This window comes from Psammomys obesus, unplaced genomic scaffold (assembly GCF_907164565.1).
Source record: "Psammomys obesus unplaced genomic scaffold, mPsaObe1.curated_primary_1811, whole genome shotgun sequence".
NCBI classification, from domain to species: domain Eukaryota; kingdom Metazoa; phylum Chordata; class Mammalia; order Rodentia; family Muridae; genus Psammomys; species Psammomys obesus.
Genome location: NW_026587216.1, coordinates 41,373,979 through 41,387,867, shown reverse-complemented (window position 1 = coordinate 41,387,867; position 13,889 = coordinate 41,373,979). Strand labels below are relative to the sequence as shown.

At 48.8% G+C, this 13,889-nt stretch overlaps 1 protein-coding gene across 1 annotated transcript; it reads right to left on the bottom strand.

Moving 5' to 3' along the window:
- Positions 1-3,905: 3,905 nt before the first annotated feature.
- Gem (GTP binding protein overexpressed in skeletal muscle) lies at positions 3,906-13,676 on the bottom strand. Its single transcript, XM_055603391.1, has 5 exons — positions 13,598-13,676; positions 12,033-12,369; positions 7,115-7,191; positions 6,171-6,375; positions 3,906-5,188 (listed from the first exon to the last, which is right to left on the bottom strand). The coding sequence occupies exons 2-5, from the start codon at positions 12,358-12,360 to the stop codon at positions 4,911-4,913; spliced, it is 888 nt and encodes a 295-aa protein (XP_055459366.1). The 5' UTR covers positions 12,361-12,369; positions 13,598-13,676; the 3' UTR covers positions 3,906-4,910.
- Between the last annotated feature and the right edge of the window lie 213 nt (positions 13,677-13,889).

Sequence of the window (13,889 nt, the reverse complement as noted above, 5' to 3'; positions counted from 1 at the left end):
TTTGCTTCCCATAGCACTTGCCTGGTGCCCCGTGCGTACTTCTCTGCTTCCTTGGGGTTTGGACCACCCAATCACTGAAGGGACACTTGGTCTGCTATGACTGCCCTCCAGAAGTTGTACCTGTAACCCACATCCTTATTCTAGTGATGTCATGTAAGTAGGGCCTTGCCTGTCATACATCTGGCCTGCTCCGCACAGCTTCGGTGTCTCACCCTAAACCCTTCTGTGCTTCTGGCATTTGTGGGGACCTTACTGCTTTGCTAGTACTTCACACATAACTTTCTGCTGCTGTGCACGTGTGGTCTAGGAGTCCTAACAGGCCTGTGAATTCTAAGAGAACCTCATCTGCACTTGAAGGACTCTCCTCTGCATAAACTTGGCCAAGGCTGTGTCATCCTGCTCCTGGCCTGAGGTGAACCTCTCCTTCCGGTTCCAGTCAGCTTCCACAGTCCTTGAGGTGTCCTGAAGCAGCATCAGGGGCACGCCCTGTTTGGGAATATCAGTCACTTGAATTGCCTCCTGAACCAAGTCCACATTTCCCTTCTTGAAACTCAACTTCTCCTCTGCTTATCTGTCCAGTTCAGTCCCTCCTCACTGAATAAAAATTTAAAAAAAAAAAAGGATGGAAGGAAGGAAGGAAGGAAGGAGAGAGAGTGAGAGAAAGAAAGAAAGAAAGAAAGAAAGAAAGAAAGAAAGAAAGAAAGAAAGAAAGAAAGAAAGAAAAGAGGACTTGACTGTTCCTAGGTATGGTGGAGGAGAAAATTTATTATAGATAAATGGAAGAGCGTAGCCAGAGTGGGCTTGGCCAGACTGAGCTTGGCCATGTGGGGAGAGAAGGAGGGGAAGAGAAAAGGAAGAGAGGGAACCAAGGCCAGAAGCCAGGGGGCCAAAGCTACAACAGGGTGGGTAACCAAAATGTCTGAATTATACAGGGAAGAACTTCTGGGGGAAAGGGCAGCCCAGCCCCTGGGCTGGAGAGTTCAGGATTGAAGAAGGGGTATGTCATCCTTACCCTGTAACAGGTAGGGACTGAGGGATGCCCAGAGAACCTGGAGGTCATGTCTGCTTAGGTATGTGAAAATGGGCATCTCAACGGCTTGTCCCGGGTTTGAAAATTAACATCCACCTCTTAGAAGATGAATTCATATGGAAACAAAACACATTCAGGCCTCATGGCATTCTTGGGAGCTGAGTATCATTCCCTCACCTTCCAGATGAATGGAGTGGGGCTCCGTCAACTAAGACCCCTTGTTCTAAATGACCCATGGTGCTTAGTTTTCTTGCATGGCTGGTACTAGCATAAACTTGGTGGCTAAGACATCAGAAATCAGTGCTATTGTGGTTCTAGTTGCTAGAACTTGACTCGCTATCATATGACATGCTCCCTATGAAGTCTTTAGGGGAGAACCTTCCACAGCTTTTGTAGCATTCATGGTTCCAAAGTATCTTCCCTGTGTAACTTCATTGTCCCAACCCGTGTGGGCACCTCTATACTAAGCTCACTCTCATACATTCTCTCTCTCTCTCTCTCTCTCTCTCTCTCTCTGTGTGTGTGTGTGTGTGTGTGTGTGTGTGTGTGTGTGTGTCTGCCTGCCTGCCTGCCTGCCTGGCTGCCGGTCTATCTCTATTTCTGTCTGTCTGTGTGTGTGTGTGTGTTTCTGTCTCTGTCTTCCTCTCCCTCTCCCTTACTCCCATTTCACACAGCTGTTTCTGTCTTCCATATCACACTGCAGCTCTTCTGCAGCCATCTCTCTTCTCCGTCATTCCCACTCCCCACCACTTTGAACCATACCATAACCTTCTTGAAGGCAAGTTGTTTTGGCCCGCCGTGTTCCTTAAGTATGGTTAAATAAGCTTTGTTTATATTTTTATTTGCACTGGGACTGGCCCTATAGCCCAGGTTTGCCTTAAACTTATGCTGCTCCTGCCTCAGTCTCCCAAGTGCTGGGATTATAAAGATGCAGCCCCACACCTGGCTTTAATCAAATAAATTCCTCAGAGCCTGTCTCTTTCCCTGCATTAAACAGATCATGGCTTAGTAAGCAAAACCAAGACTGGGCTAGAAACTAGCCTCCCTTCAATGCCTCACTGCCCTCAAAAGTGTACTTTCAAAGCTCAGTTTGCTTATTCACATCTAATCAAATCATTTTGTGTGATGTTTTCTTCATTTGAGTTTTACCTCAAGGAAAGAAAATACAATCCCTCCCGAGTATAATACTTATCATATTTTGCCTTCCCCCCCCCCTTTGCTAATGATGCCTTCTTTGTTCATTGGGGACAGTCAGATTTACTGCCTATGGGTCCTCTGAGGACAAGGACAATGCCTTAGTCATCATCACATTCCCAGCACCAAGCAGGGCATGGGTGTGTGATGAGGTTGAAGGGAGCGTGAGTGAGGCGAGGGGTCACAGCTCTCCCGGGTGGTGGCCTGGGTCTCATCAAATCCCACAAGGCATTGTTCTTCTGACATTACAGATGGGAAAATGAGTCTGAGAGAGAACAGAGGATGTCACTCTGGGTGTGGGTGGGACCTAGTGTGCCAAAATCCAGGTCCATCTGACTCTAGAACTGTAGCTCCGAACCAAAAGTTCTCTGGAATTGAAGGCTAGCCTGTGGTCTACAGCCTGGGTCAAGATGGGAGCCCTGGTAACAGCACCGACCATATCTGAGGGCTAGGGGGTCCGTCCTCTGCTGTCCATTGGGGGGGAGTGTCTGAAAGAGTCAATAAGGAAAGTTGAGTTTTAAAACAGAGAAAAATTAATATCAAAATGCATATATGTAGTCTGTGTGTGCTACACTTGCAATTTGTAAACATGTATGTTCTAGGCATATATACTAGGCAATGTGTGTTGTATGTGTGTGCAGGTACTGTGAGGAATTCTGTCTCCCTCACAGGGCTACCAAAGACCTGTGAAATTCAAGAAGAAACACCCATGAGAGTCCACTCCATGGAGGAGAAAACTGGAAATGTTCACTCATCGGTCCAGAGGCACACTCTGGCTCAAGTAAGGGTGGAGCCAAGGTTCATTCCAGGCCTGTGCAACCCGACCCTTTTCTATCAGCTCCCTGTGCAATGTTCCCTGAGCAATTCAAAGGCATGAAGTGCACAGACATGAAACCTTTGCCCACTTGGAAAAGGAGGCGGCGAACAAAACACAGCAGCCACCTTTGAAAACTACAGACGAGGTTCTGGAGACCCCACGAGTGTCGCTATCAGGGTGTCTACAACCTCGAGACATTGTGGGGTGAAAGGGAAGGAGGGCATGGGAAGACCCAGCAGAGAGCAGAAGAGGAACAGCAGGGGCTTCTACCCCAGCAAGGCTCACACATTGCCCTTGCAGAGCTGCCCTGTGAGCTATGCCAAGCCGTATTAGCGACAGAGAGGGCAATTTGGTTTAAGCTTTGCCTGGAAGATCGCTAATGCCCACTGCCCTCACCTAACACACACACACACACACACACACACACACACACACACACATTTTTAAATCCCCCCCTAATGCTTTAGTGAAGCCCTAAGTCCCTGGGTCCTCAAAAGACAAAGCAGGGCCCATCTGTTCAGTCAGGAATTTGCCAGACCAAAGTAAAAACCAATCGGTTTTGATTATAGCTCAGCTTTACATGACCCCAAATGCTTCCCAATTCAATCAGCCAAAAATAACTCCTCTTTACTTGAAGCATGATTCCAAAGGAGAGAAGTCGGGGATTCTAAAAAAACAAAAAAAGAAGAAGAAAAAAGCTGAGTCTGACCACCACTAATGATAGGACAAACACTGTCACTGTGTATCTTTTAAGAATACAGCTTGTTCTAAAAAATAGTCATGCTTCTCTTATTTGTGGAGGAAAACAGAATGCCTTCCTTTTCAAAGATTTTATTTATTTTATTATAAGACATATAGGTAAAAACTTGCATATTTTGAAAAAGATAAAAAAGATAATAAAACAGACATTTTTCTCAGTAAGAAATATGTTCATAAATATGCTTTATCAAATGTTAAAATGGTTATTTGCAAAATAATAATAAATAGAACACAGTTGTGGCACACAAGGATCAATCCAAAGGATGGGGCATTTCTCTGCTTTTGGAAAAAAAGAAAAAAAAAACCAGGCTTTTGATTATATTTAAAATGTAATCATTTTGCACTCCAGGTTTTATCAATAGTTGAGATTTTTTCTAATATTTTATGATAGCCTCATGATTTCAAAAACAACAAAACATAAAAGATTATTTGGCTAAGTGGAATTTGGCGAGATCAGTTTCCTCAAAATAAACACTTAATAGGACACGTAAGTAAACAACCCTTTGATCCTGTAAGTGGTCCACACTCCAGCTCCTAAGTCTACAAATCTCTGTGGTCGTTAAACAAAAACTGTTAGTAAGCCCGAGATTCCGGCAAATTCCATTGCTTCTTTTCGATGGAGCGGTATTCGTCACAACTGTATTGAGCTGTTGCCGCAGGAAGATAGGTAGGTGGAGCCCTTCTCCTTCCGATAAATTCCCACCGCTTTCCTAGGCCTCAAGTTCACACCGGACAACCCTGGGCAAAACTTCAGTGATGAAACGCACTCCTGTTCTAGGCGTTCTTCATAAGCTTCAATGTTCTGCTGTCCAAGAAGAGAAAACAAACAAACAAACAAACAAACCTCATGTGAAGGCTGCACATGCCCTTAAATGAGTCTCTGGTGTCCTGCAGCAAGGCAGGCTTTTCCTGTGAATAAATACTGACTCTGGAGAAAGCTCTTTCATTGCCCGTGCATTTGGTCGCCCATGAGGCCAAGCTGTTGTTTTCCCATCCGCAGTAGGGGAAGCCGTGTCTAACAATGCTTATGTATCCAATCTAATATAGATCACTGGTCCCAAAAGCCTTCGACGACGTCCAGCGGGGGGACATCTGGCTGACCGTGGGTTCCTAGAGCACAGAAAGGTCATGGCAGGATTTCGACTTGAGCTTGAAAGCCATGTTCTTGTTGTTTTTGGCCACAATCTTGCCCCAGAAGCGCCTGGCTTTCCTGGGGATGCTCTCCCGTCTCTTCTGGTAGGCCAGCCTCCTCTCGTTCTTCTCCTTGCTGTCCCGGCGCAGGCGGACCTGCCGCACAATGCCCTCGAACAGTTCCTTCACGTTGTGCTGCACGGCCGCGGAGGTTTCGATGAATTTGCAGTCAAACACCACAGCGCAAGCTCTGCCCTCTGCAAAGGAAGAGCGGAGAAGAAAGTCAGAGGGCTCGAAGAGTATGATCCCGGGCAATGCGGCCAAGCCGAAGGATGCCTCTCTAAAACTGCCCTAGGGCTAGCACAGGGTAGTAGGCCGCATTAGAGATAGAAGGACATAGCCTGGCATGGGTACTTCACAGGGTATAAGCAGAAATGGCCCCTGAGTGGATCTCAGGAAGCCAGCTGGATCTGCCTCACCCACACTCACTATCTGAAAGCCCAGCTTCACCAGATGCAGCGCTATTAATTCCAACGGCAAAAGCCGTAGCCTTCACTTACTGCAGGCTTGCTGCATTCAAAAAACAACAAACAAACAAACAAACAACAAACAACAACCCAGGCTGAGCTCTTTCCAAACACTTTTCACCGCTCACAACAGTCTTGGGAAACATACTACTATTCTTATCACGTCCGGGAAGAAGTTGAGTGAAACGTTTTTGAAAAACATGAAGGAACTCATACAGTTGATAGAGACAGGAAACTCAGCCCTGCTTCATGCTCAAGTCTATATGCTCTCTCCTGACTCAGTTTCCTTCACTAAAAACTGTAATTCAAATTCTACTTAGCTCTCCTCTCTTTAAAAAAAAATGATGAGGTCTTTTGAGGGGGAAAAATTATGATTTTATAAATATATAATATACTTATGCCAAACTATTCAAGCTTTTCTAAAACCCTCAATTTCAAATTCTTGACCACATGTCCAATTTTTACACTGGAGAGCTGTGAACACTGTTGTGTCCAAGTAGGCTATTCTCACTAGCTGGAAAAATTGAGCAAGCACTGAAAATGCCATACTTTTTTGTTGTTGTTATGATTGTGCTAAATCTACATTAAGCCAACAGAATCCCGGGGACTCTAAAAAGAATATGGAGGGTGACTCATCAAACAGGAATTACCCTTGAACTAAGGCTGGAGAGTGCGGTGCAGGGGTGGAGCCCAGGACCGCACACCCTCTCACCTGACACAGACACTTCCCGACACCGCACTAAGTCACTTTTGTTGCCAACCAAAATTATGGGGATGTCTTCCGTCTGCCGGGCCCTGCGGAGCTGTATCCTCAGCTCCGACGCCTTCTCGAAGCTCGCCCGGTCTGTGATAGAGTAGACGATCAGGTAGGCGTCCCCCACCTGCATGCAGTGCTCGTGGAGCCATTCGCTCTCCCCCTGGCGAGACAAAAAGACCTTCCATGAACTCAGGCTAGCCTGAAAAACTGAGGTGTCATTCTGCAAAGAGACCATACGTCTATTCCAACTAAGACAAAGTAAGAAAACTGCTTCCAACATGCCAAAATACATTGGTCTTATAAGCTATGTAGAGATGCAAAGAAAGGCAGCCTGTGTTGTTTTTGTTGAAAAAAAAAATACTTTGATAAACAGTATTTCCAATTTCAATCTAACCTGTCAAAAACTGGCCTTTTCTGACTCCCTAAAACACTTTCTTTTGTTTTCCCCAAAGGGCAGCATTAAGAATCTTTTTTGTGCTAACAGGAGGGTTCTCAATTAACAAAAAAAAAAAAAAAAAAAAAAAAAAGATCCTGCCTATATGCTGGGAGGCTCCAAGCCTGTCCAAACCATGCTGGAATCCAGGGTGGAGAAGGCCAACTTCCCAGGTGGCTCTGTGTCACTGAAAACAAGTGGCCATGCTTGTTGGAACTTTCCCTAAAACAAATGTGCTTCCGGTGGTTTTTAATAGAACTCAGGGCAAACCACTGCAATTTGTTTGTTCTTTGAGGCTCATCTGTGAACAGCCTGTTCCCCAGCACAGACTCGCTCTTCAGAAGTCAATGCTTTTAATCAAGGAAAGGAGCCCTCCTTGTCTGGAACATCCACGGCGTAGGGCAAGGTCACGCTGGCACCAGGCAAGCCCTAAAACAGTACACTGACAGCCACAGGCTCTGCATACCTTATTTTCCCACATGTCCAGGAGGATAATCGTTGCACTCTCTCCATCAACAACCAGGGTGCGCTCATACGTGTCTTCTGGAAAAGAAAGCACACGGCCGTCAGAGTCAGGTGAGTGAGAAATAACTGGGCATAAGAGGTTCCTGTCACATTCACACTCGAAAGTATACTCTATGGAGGCTGAGGACGCAGCTCAGTCAGAAAGTGCTCACTGTTCAAGCACAGGAGGCCGAGTTTGAGTCCTCAGGGATCCATGTGAAAAGCAAAGCATGGTCGGCAAGCACTTGGAACCCTTGCCTTGGTTCCTAGGGTCACTGGCCAGCCAGCCTAGCCAGCTCGGCTAGCTCCCAACCCAGAGTCTCTGCCTCCCAAAACAAGATGGCCGGCTCTGGAAGAACACCACCACCTGAAGCTGGCTTCTAGCATCCATGTGCACATGCATAGATATCCACACCTACGTGTTCCCACATGAACATGTAGCTCACACACACACACACACACACACACACACTCAAACACACTCAAACACACACACACACACACACTCAAACATACTCAAACACACACACACACACACACACACACACACGCTCACACACACGGCTATTGTTCCCCTTCAACATGTGGCACACAGTCCTCCAGTCCCTCTAAACAGATCTCCTACAGCTCTTGCGGATGGCTAAATCACTTGAATCAAGAGGAAATCATTTTCATCATTCTTGGATCTTTTATGGAGAAAAACCATTTATGAAGCTAAATAGACTCCCTAAGAATGTTTGACTCCAATTCAGTGGATGAAGCTTTGAGAAAGCATTAACTATAAGCTCCATTATGGGCTGTTTTAACTATAGGCCCTATTTCCATAAGCTTTATTATGAGAAATCCATTGTGTGTTTCAGTGGGCGATCCCTAAACCATTCATTCACTGGAAACTTGAGGAACTCTGAGCTCAGCAATGTTTCTCCTCTTTGCAGAAGCAAAAGAAAAATTATTTTGGAACTGTTCCTAATTGGACCATAATTTTCTTTAACCCTCTGCCCCATTTTCTTTGTTTTGTTGAGATGGGTTCTTGAGAGTAGCCCTGGCCAGCCTAGAACTCACTACACAACCAGGCTGGCCTGGAAGTTGCCTCGTGGGTGCTGGGATTACAGGAATGTGCCATCATACCTGACCTCTTCATCTTTAAAAATAGACTAAGTTAGCACACTCCCTATCAGTAACCAGCTTGTGTTTTCATGTTAAGTATTACAACGGCTCTGCTTGGTAATGGAAACTTTCCCTCTGAATCTGAGTCTACATTGGCTGTAGGTGAAGGGCGAGAGCAGCCAAGGGCCAGAGGCCTTCCATCTGGAAAAATCCTGTCGTGGGGCTGGAGGGGTGGGCTGCCCTGGGATTTTGTTGCGAGAGGATTTCCTTGTACAACAATCTCGTGCCTGCTCTGGGGTTTTCTGTTTCTAATTCCATGTTTTGGAAACTATGACTTTCCTAACAATGTCTCTCCTTTTGGCCCTTGTGATGAAATCTCTTCCTTTAGATATCTTTAGGACTTGTGCCTGCTAAGGGGGTGCCCTCTGGGAGTGAGTTTCAAACTGCGCCAGGATTCTGCACTTCCTTCCCTGCTCCGGGCATCTTTGCATTACTTCTTCTCTAGCATGAAACGGCACCAGTTACTACTCTCTGCTGCATCCTCCCAGCGCACCCCGCTACGGACAGAGATGCGCACTTGCTTTGACTTCTGGGCCTCCGCCAGAACCCATAATGTGCCTGCCCCATTGTCTATGCGCAGCGTAAACCCGAGCACTGCACGAAGGAGAAGCAGATTTCACGGCGTTCTGGCAGAGAGCACACCCGAACCTGAACTGAATCTGGGGCTGCCCTTTCTTACTCATGTGGCCAGACAGTGTTCCCTAAGGCTCACCTCTCCAGCCATGGGGACTGAGGCTGCGAACAGAATACAGAGACACAGAGAATGAAATGGAGATGCTGTCAGCAGTGTTTATCCTCTGTGTACTATGTGCCAACACGTTGCTGCTGCTCTCTGCTCTTCCCGTTGGTCCCCGCACCACCCTAGGAGCTATCACCGTAATTATACCGGTGAGGGCACTTCCTGAGGGAGAGAATCTAACTTGGCACTTAGCTGTCTGTGTCACCTGAGGGTGGGGGGAGTCTCAAACCAGTCATTACATTCCAAATCTAGGGCTCTTTGCAGGACACCCTGGGGGTCTAAGTGCCTTCCCATCCTGTTTGGGCTGCCTAAAACCTAGTTGTCTTTCAGGCCAGCTCAGAGCCCTCCTCTTCCACCAAGCCTTTCCTGATTGCCACATCCAGAAGTCTTTTCTCCAAACCGAACCCCTTGTTCTCCTTGTACCTCAAGTTAATTGTCATCTCTCTGCAGGGGCCTTCCCCTCACACTGTTCCTCCCCGAGCGCTGTGCTCCATGTCCAGTGGCTGTTTAGACGTGAGTGAGTCCGTGCATGGATGAATGGGTGGAGGGCCAGATGGAATTAAATATGCACAGAAAATCATGTGACTAGTGCTGTGCGCTGGAATAACACCCACCTCCTATTAGGAGAAGTGATAGGGAGACTATCAGGGATACTCCCCCCTGGTTAAAGCTGGAACACTGACGCTGAGAAAACAGGAAGATAATAAGCCGGCGTGAATGCGGGTACACTTCCAAACCAAATGAATTTCGTGACTCAGATAAGACGTGTAAGGTAGGATGGATCCGCCAATGCAGAGATTCTCGTTACCAGGTGTTCAGCAGCAGTTAAGAAAAGTCCCTTCCTGTCTCTCCAAAGAAGTGTCCTATCTTTTCCAAGTCCAGATGCCAGTCAGCCCTGCCTCTCTATGCCTATTGGATGTTACCCACTGTAGAGATGCCACGCCTTCTAGTGGGCAAACACTTCCAGAAGCCTATTATCTACTAACTTTTCAGCTCCTCCTCTTAAAACAGATAAAACAACCCCTCCCTTATGTCAGCCCTCAGAGTCATTTACTATTACTTTTCCCAGCACTTACGCCACCGTGCTCTAAGTTACAGCCACTGGCACCGAGTCCCTCACCACTCAGCCACCGCTGGGGGCCCGATGCCTGCAAGGGGTCATCCCACATGCTGTGTACTTAGCAGCATTTGGAAGGTTAACCACAGGCTGCAGAGGACAGTGAAAGAATGTCAGGTTTTTGTTTTGTTTTGTTTTGTTTTTTGTTAAACTACAAATGGGTTTAAAAGGAAGCCCTAGGAGTCCCTTAACTCTGTAAGCCTCCATCTCAACATCTGTACGTAGAGATGTTAATACCATGCTGGTTCTGTTCTTGTACACTTTACCAAAAGCACATTAGGAAATGTCCAGCTCAGTGCCAACATACAGCATGGGCCCCAGTAGTAGTAGGATGAGCATAGAAGCATTAGCATACAATTAGAAAGCCCCAGCCTCCACAGGCAGCATTCCCAAAGGGTGACTCTCCATCTTCCCAGTCATCCCTCCCAAGACCCTGTTCACACACAGGCGCAGGAATTCTGTAAGGACTGAGATAAACATCAGCAACCATGAGGCGCTGCATGAAAGCCCCTCCCACTGCAAATGCTCGGTCCGAATTTTAGCTCCCTCCTCTGTTGTCCTCTAGCACCCACCGGCCCATACAAAGAGCAAAGCAACTGCAGGATGTCAGCCCTGTGCCTCCCTTGACCCCTGCTTAGCTGTGGTGCCTGAGAGTCCAGAAGTGGGGAGAGAAATGGATGCCACATCCATCAGTCATGGTTCATGGCCCATCCCTGAGCCGACTCTTGAAGCAGTGAACTCCCTAACACCAAGATAGCTAAGAAGACTAAAAACCATTCCATGAAATGGGCCATTGCAGTGGGGAGTAGGATTTGCACACATTGAACAGAAACAACTCACCACTAAACCATCTTTCCCAGGATTAACCCCCCCACACACCAGTCTGCCGTGGGGTGCACAGCTTACCGCTCCCCAAGCCTGCTGTGAGCGTGTACATTGTGACGGCACATGGGGACAGCCCATGTGAGAAGTGCAAACGCTGAGCAGTCCTCCCTCTGTTCCTACAGCTGTGAAGGAGGCGGGCAGCTGATCTGGGCGTGTGTACTCACGCCGGAGCTCTGGCCGAAGGGTACGGCATGAGAACAAGCGGAGCCGCAATTCCCACCCCAGAATATAAAGCTACTACCTGTTGTTGTGTAATACGTGTTTTTCTAAAAACAGGTCTGAAAATAGCTAAGGATTGAAAAACTAAAAACTTGAAATGAGACCATAGAGAAAATCATCTGGGAAACGCATCAGTGTCTACACAGGGCACTTCACATCGTTTTCATATCTCGGTTTTTAAAGTTTTTATGTCACTTCAAGTAACATTTGACCCCCTTACCCCTGCACATGCTTCTAATGCTAGTGGAAACAGACTAACTGGTCCACCCTAACAGCTCCCTTCCCCCCAAAAAAATCAGTTTGGTTTTATGCGTAGTCACAGAAAAAGTGTCTGTAGTGATGAGCTACTGGTCCAAAACTGGTCCAGCTCAGCCTTCCTGGACCCCTCGGACTTGACCTTGATGGCTCAGGTCAACAGAGTTGATCCTGTGTAAACATATTTCTGTCTTCCATTTTTTTGTGCTGAGGCTCTGTGCCAGGATTTAGGCCTCTGTCACCCATCTCAGTATCGAAAAGGTGTGTATTTTTTCTCCTAATTCTGAAGATACGTTTTGTTTTAATTTTGTTTTTTGAGACAGAGTTACATAGCCCAGGCTAGCCTCAAACTCTCTGTGGAGCTGAAGATGACCACGAGTTCCCAGTCTACCTCCCCAGTGCTGGGATTGCGAGCGTGGGCTCCCAGCTCTGCGGGACATTGACCCTTGCCCTTGTTCTTGCTCTTTTGGCTTCAGTGTATAGAGCTGGGCTACCTACCTCCCAAGACCTCACAGTCGCTGTCCATGCTGTCATGTACACCGGCAAAGATGTTGGCCAGGGTGGACTTGCCCACCCCTTGCTCTCCTATAAGCACTACTCGGTAGTAGGTGTTTCCAGACTCAGAGGAGATGACGGAGTCTGTGGAGTCAGAGGACCAGCTCCGCCGGCAGGGGTCTTCAGGGGCCGTAGACTGGCGGTTGTGGAGGCCGCAGGGGTGGGGATCCTTCTGGACCATCAGGTGCCTGCCATCAGCAGGAATGCTCCAGCGCTGCTGTGGCTGCATGCCCACGGTGCCCTGGCGCATGGTGACATTATTCAGAGTCATCGTGGGGTCCTAGGAACCAAAGCGGTCAAGAGGCCAATATTAGTAAGAATGAGCTAGGCCCAAGGGAGCTCATTTCACGGGTAGGAATAAGCATTCTTGATAGAAGGAATACCCAGGGAACTGTCCCCAAGCCCCAGCAAGCAAAATTTTAAACACACACACACACACTAGCTTCTCAAGCAGGCTATCATGTGCAATACCAGAACTGTCACCCACTGCCCGGAAGCTCCCTCCATCCTTAAAGAAGCTTCGAAACTCCCACTGGGAGTTGGCACCGAGGCAGCTGGGAGAAGCCCATTGCCTCCAGAAATGGCTTTACCACCAGCAACAAGTCAGTGCCGCTGGGGACCAGCTGGCCAGGTTGGCGGCTCTTGTCTAAACATGGCTCTTAATTGCACCAGCATCCTGCAGTCGTTTGAGCCTCCGCGGCAAACACGTGCCAATGACATCACTCCCCTGGCTGGACCGGACAAGGCACTTTGGGGGAACTTCCATGTTTAGTAAAGTGCCCCCGATGCCCTCCAGCTGCCCGAAGGGACCGTTGTTTGGGGAGTGGGGCGGTTTCTGGTTGAGGTTTATGCCTCAGCTGCACCCTCTCGCCCACGGACACCGTTTAGCCTATCAGCCCTGAGCCTGGTCCTTCCGACAGGGAAAAAGGACCTGCCCACATTCGGGCGCATCAAACTTGTGCAAACGGTGCTTCATCCTGAAGGAACCTCGTCCGCCCCAAGAGTCAGTTAACTTCTTGAGGCGAATCAGAAGGTCAGAGACTCGGCGAAAAGATACTCGACAACTTCCTACAACTTTCTCCTTGCAAAACCGCCTCTCCTGACGGGGGGGTCTGAGCCTGCCAAGACTGCCCGAGCATCCACCGTTAACACACACACACACACACACACACACACACACACACACACACACACACACACACACACCATCAATGCCCCTAGCCAGAACCAGCCGGCTGCTTTCTAAGTCCTAAAAAACAGCCCCTGGCTGAGCAGCAGACTCGCGCTCAGACCTTGAGCCTAATTTGTAAGGTGACACCCGTCGGGAACGGACCGAAGGACACTCCCCCCCCATCAGAAGGGCATCCTCTGCGCCTGAACTTCTCCCCCCACCCCCTCGCCGAACCCTCGGCGCAGAGCTCACGGTCCGGGGGCTCCCTTCCCAACTTGGAAAGTTCGCCCCCTCCGCCTGGGCTCCCACCGGGACTGCCTCCGCGACGCCCCCTTACCCGGCCGCTCCCGGCCGCGGGGTGCCGTCGGTCCGCGCGGCGCCCGCCGCCCGCTGCTGCAGTGCCCGCCGCCCGCGCTGCCCGCGCTGCCCGCTCCGCAGCCCGAGGCCGTGTGCTGCCCGCTGGCGGTGCCCGCCGCCGTTTATAGCGCGCCCGGCCGCCCCGCGACAGGGCTTTTCCGTGACGTCAGCGCTCCCGCCGGGAGGGGGCAGCTCTGCAGCAAACTCCGAGTTGCAGCCACTTGGCTACGGCAGTTACTCGCGGTCACGTGACGCCCCTCGCCCCTGGGGGG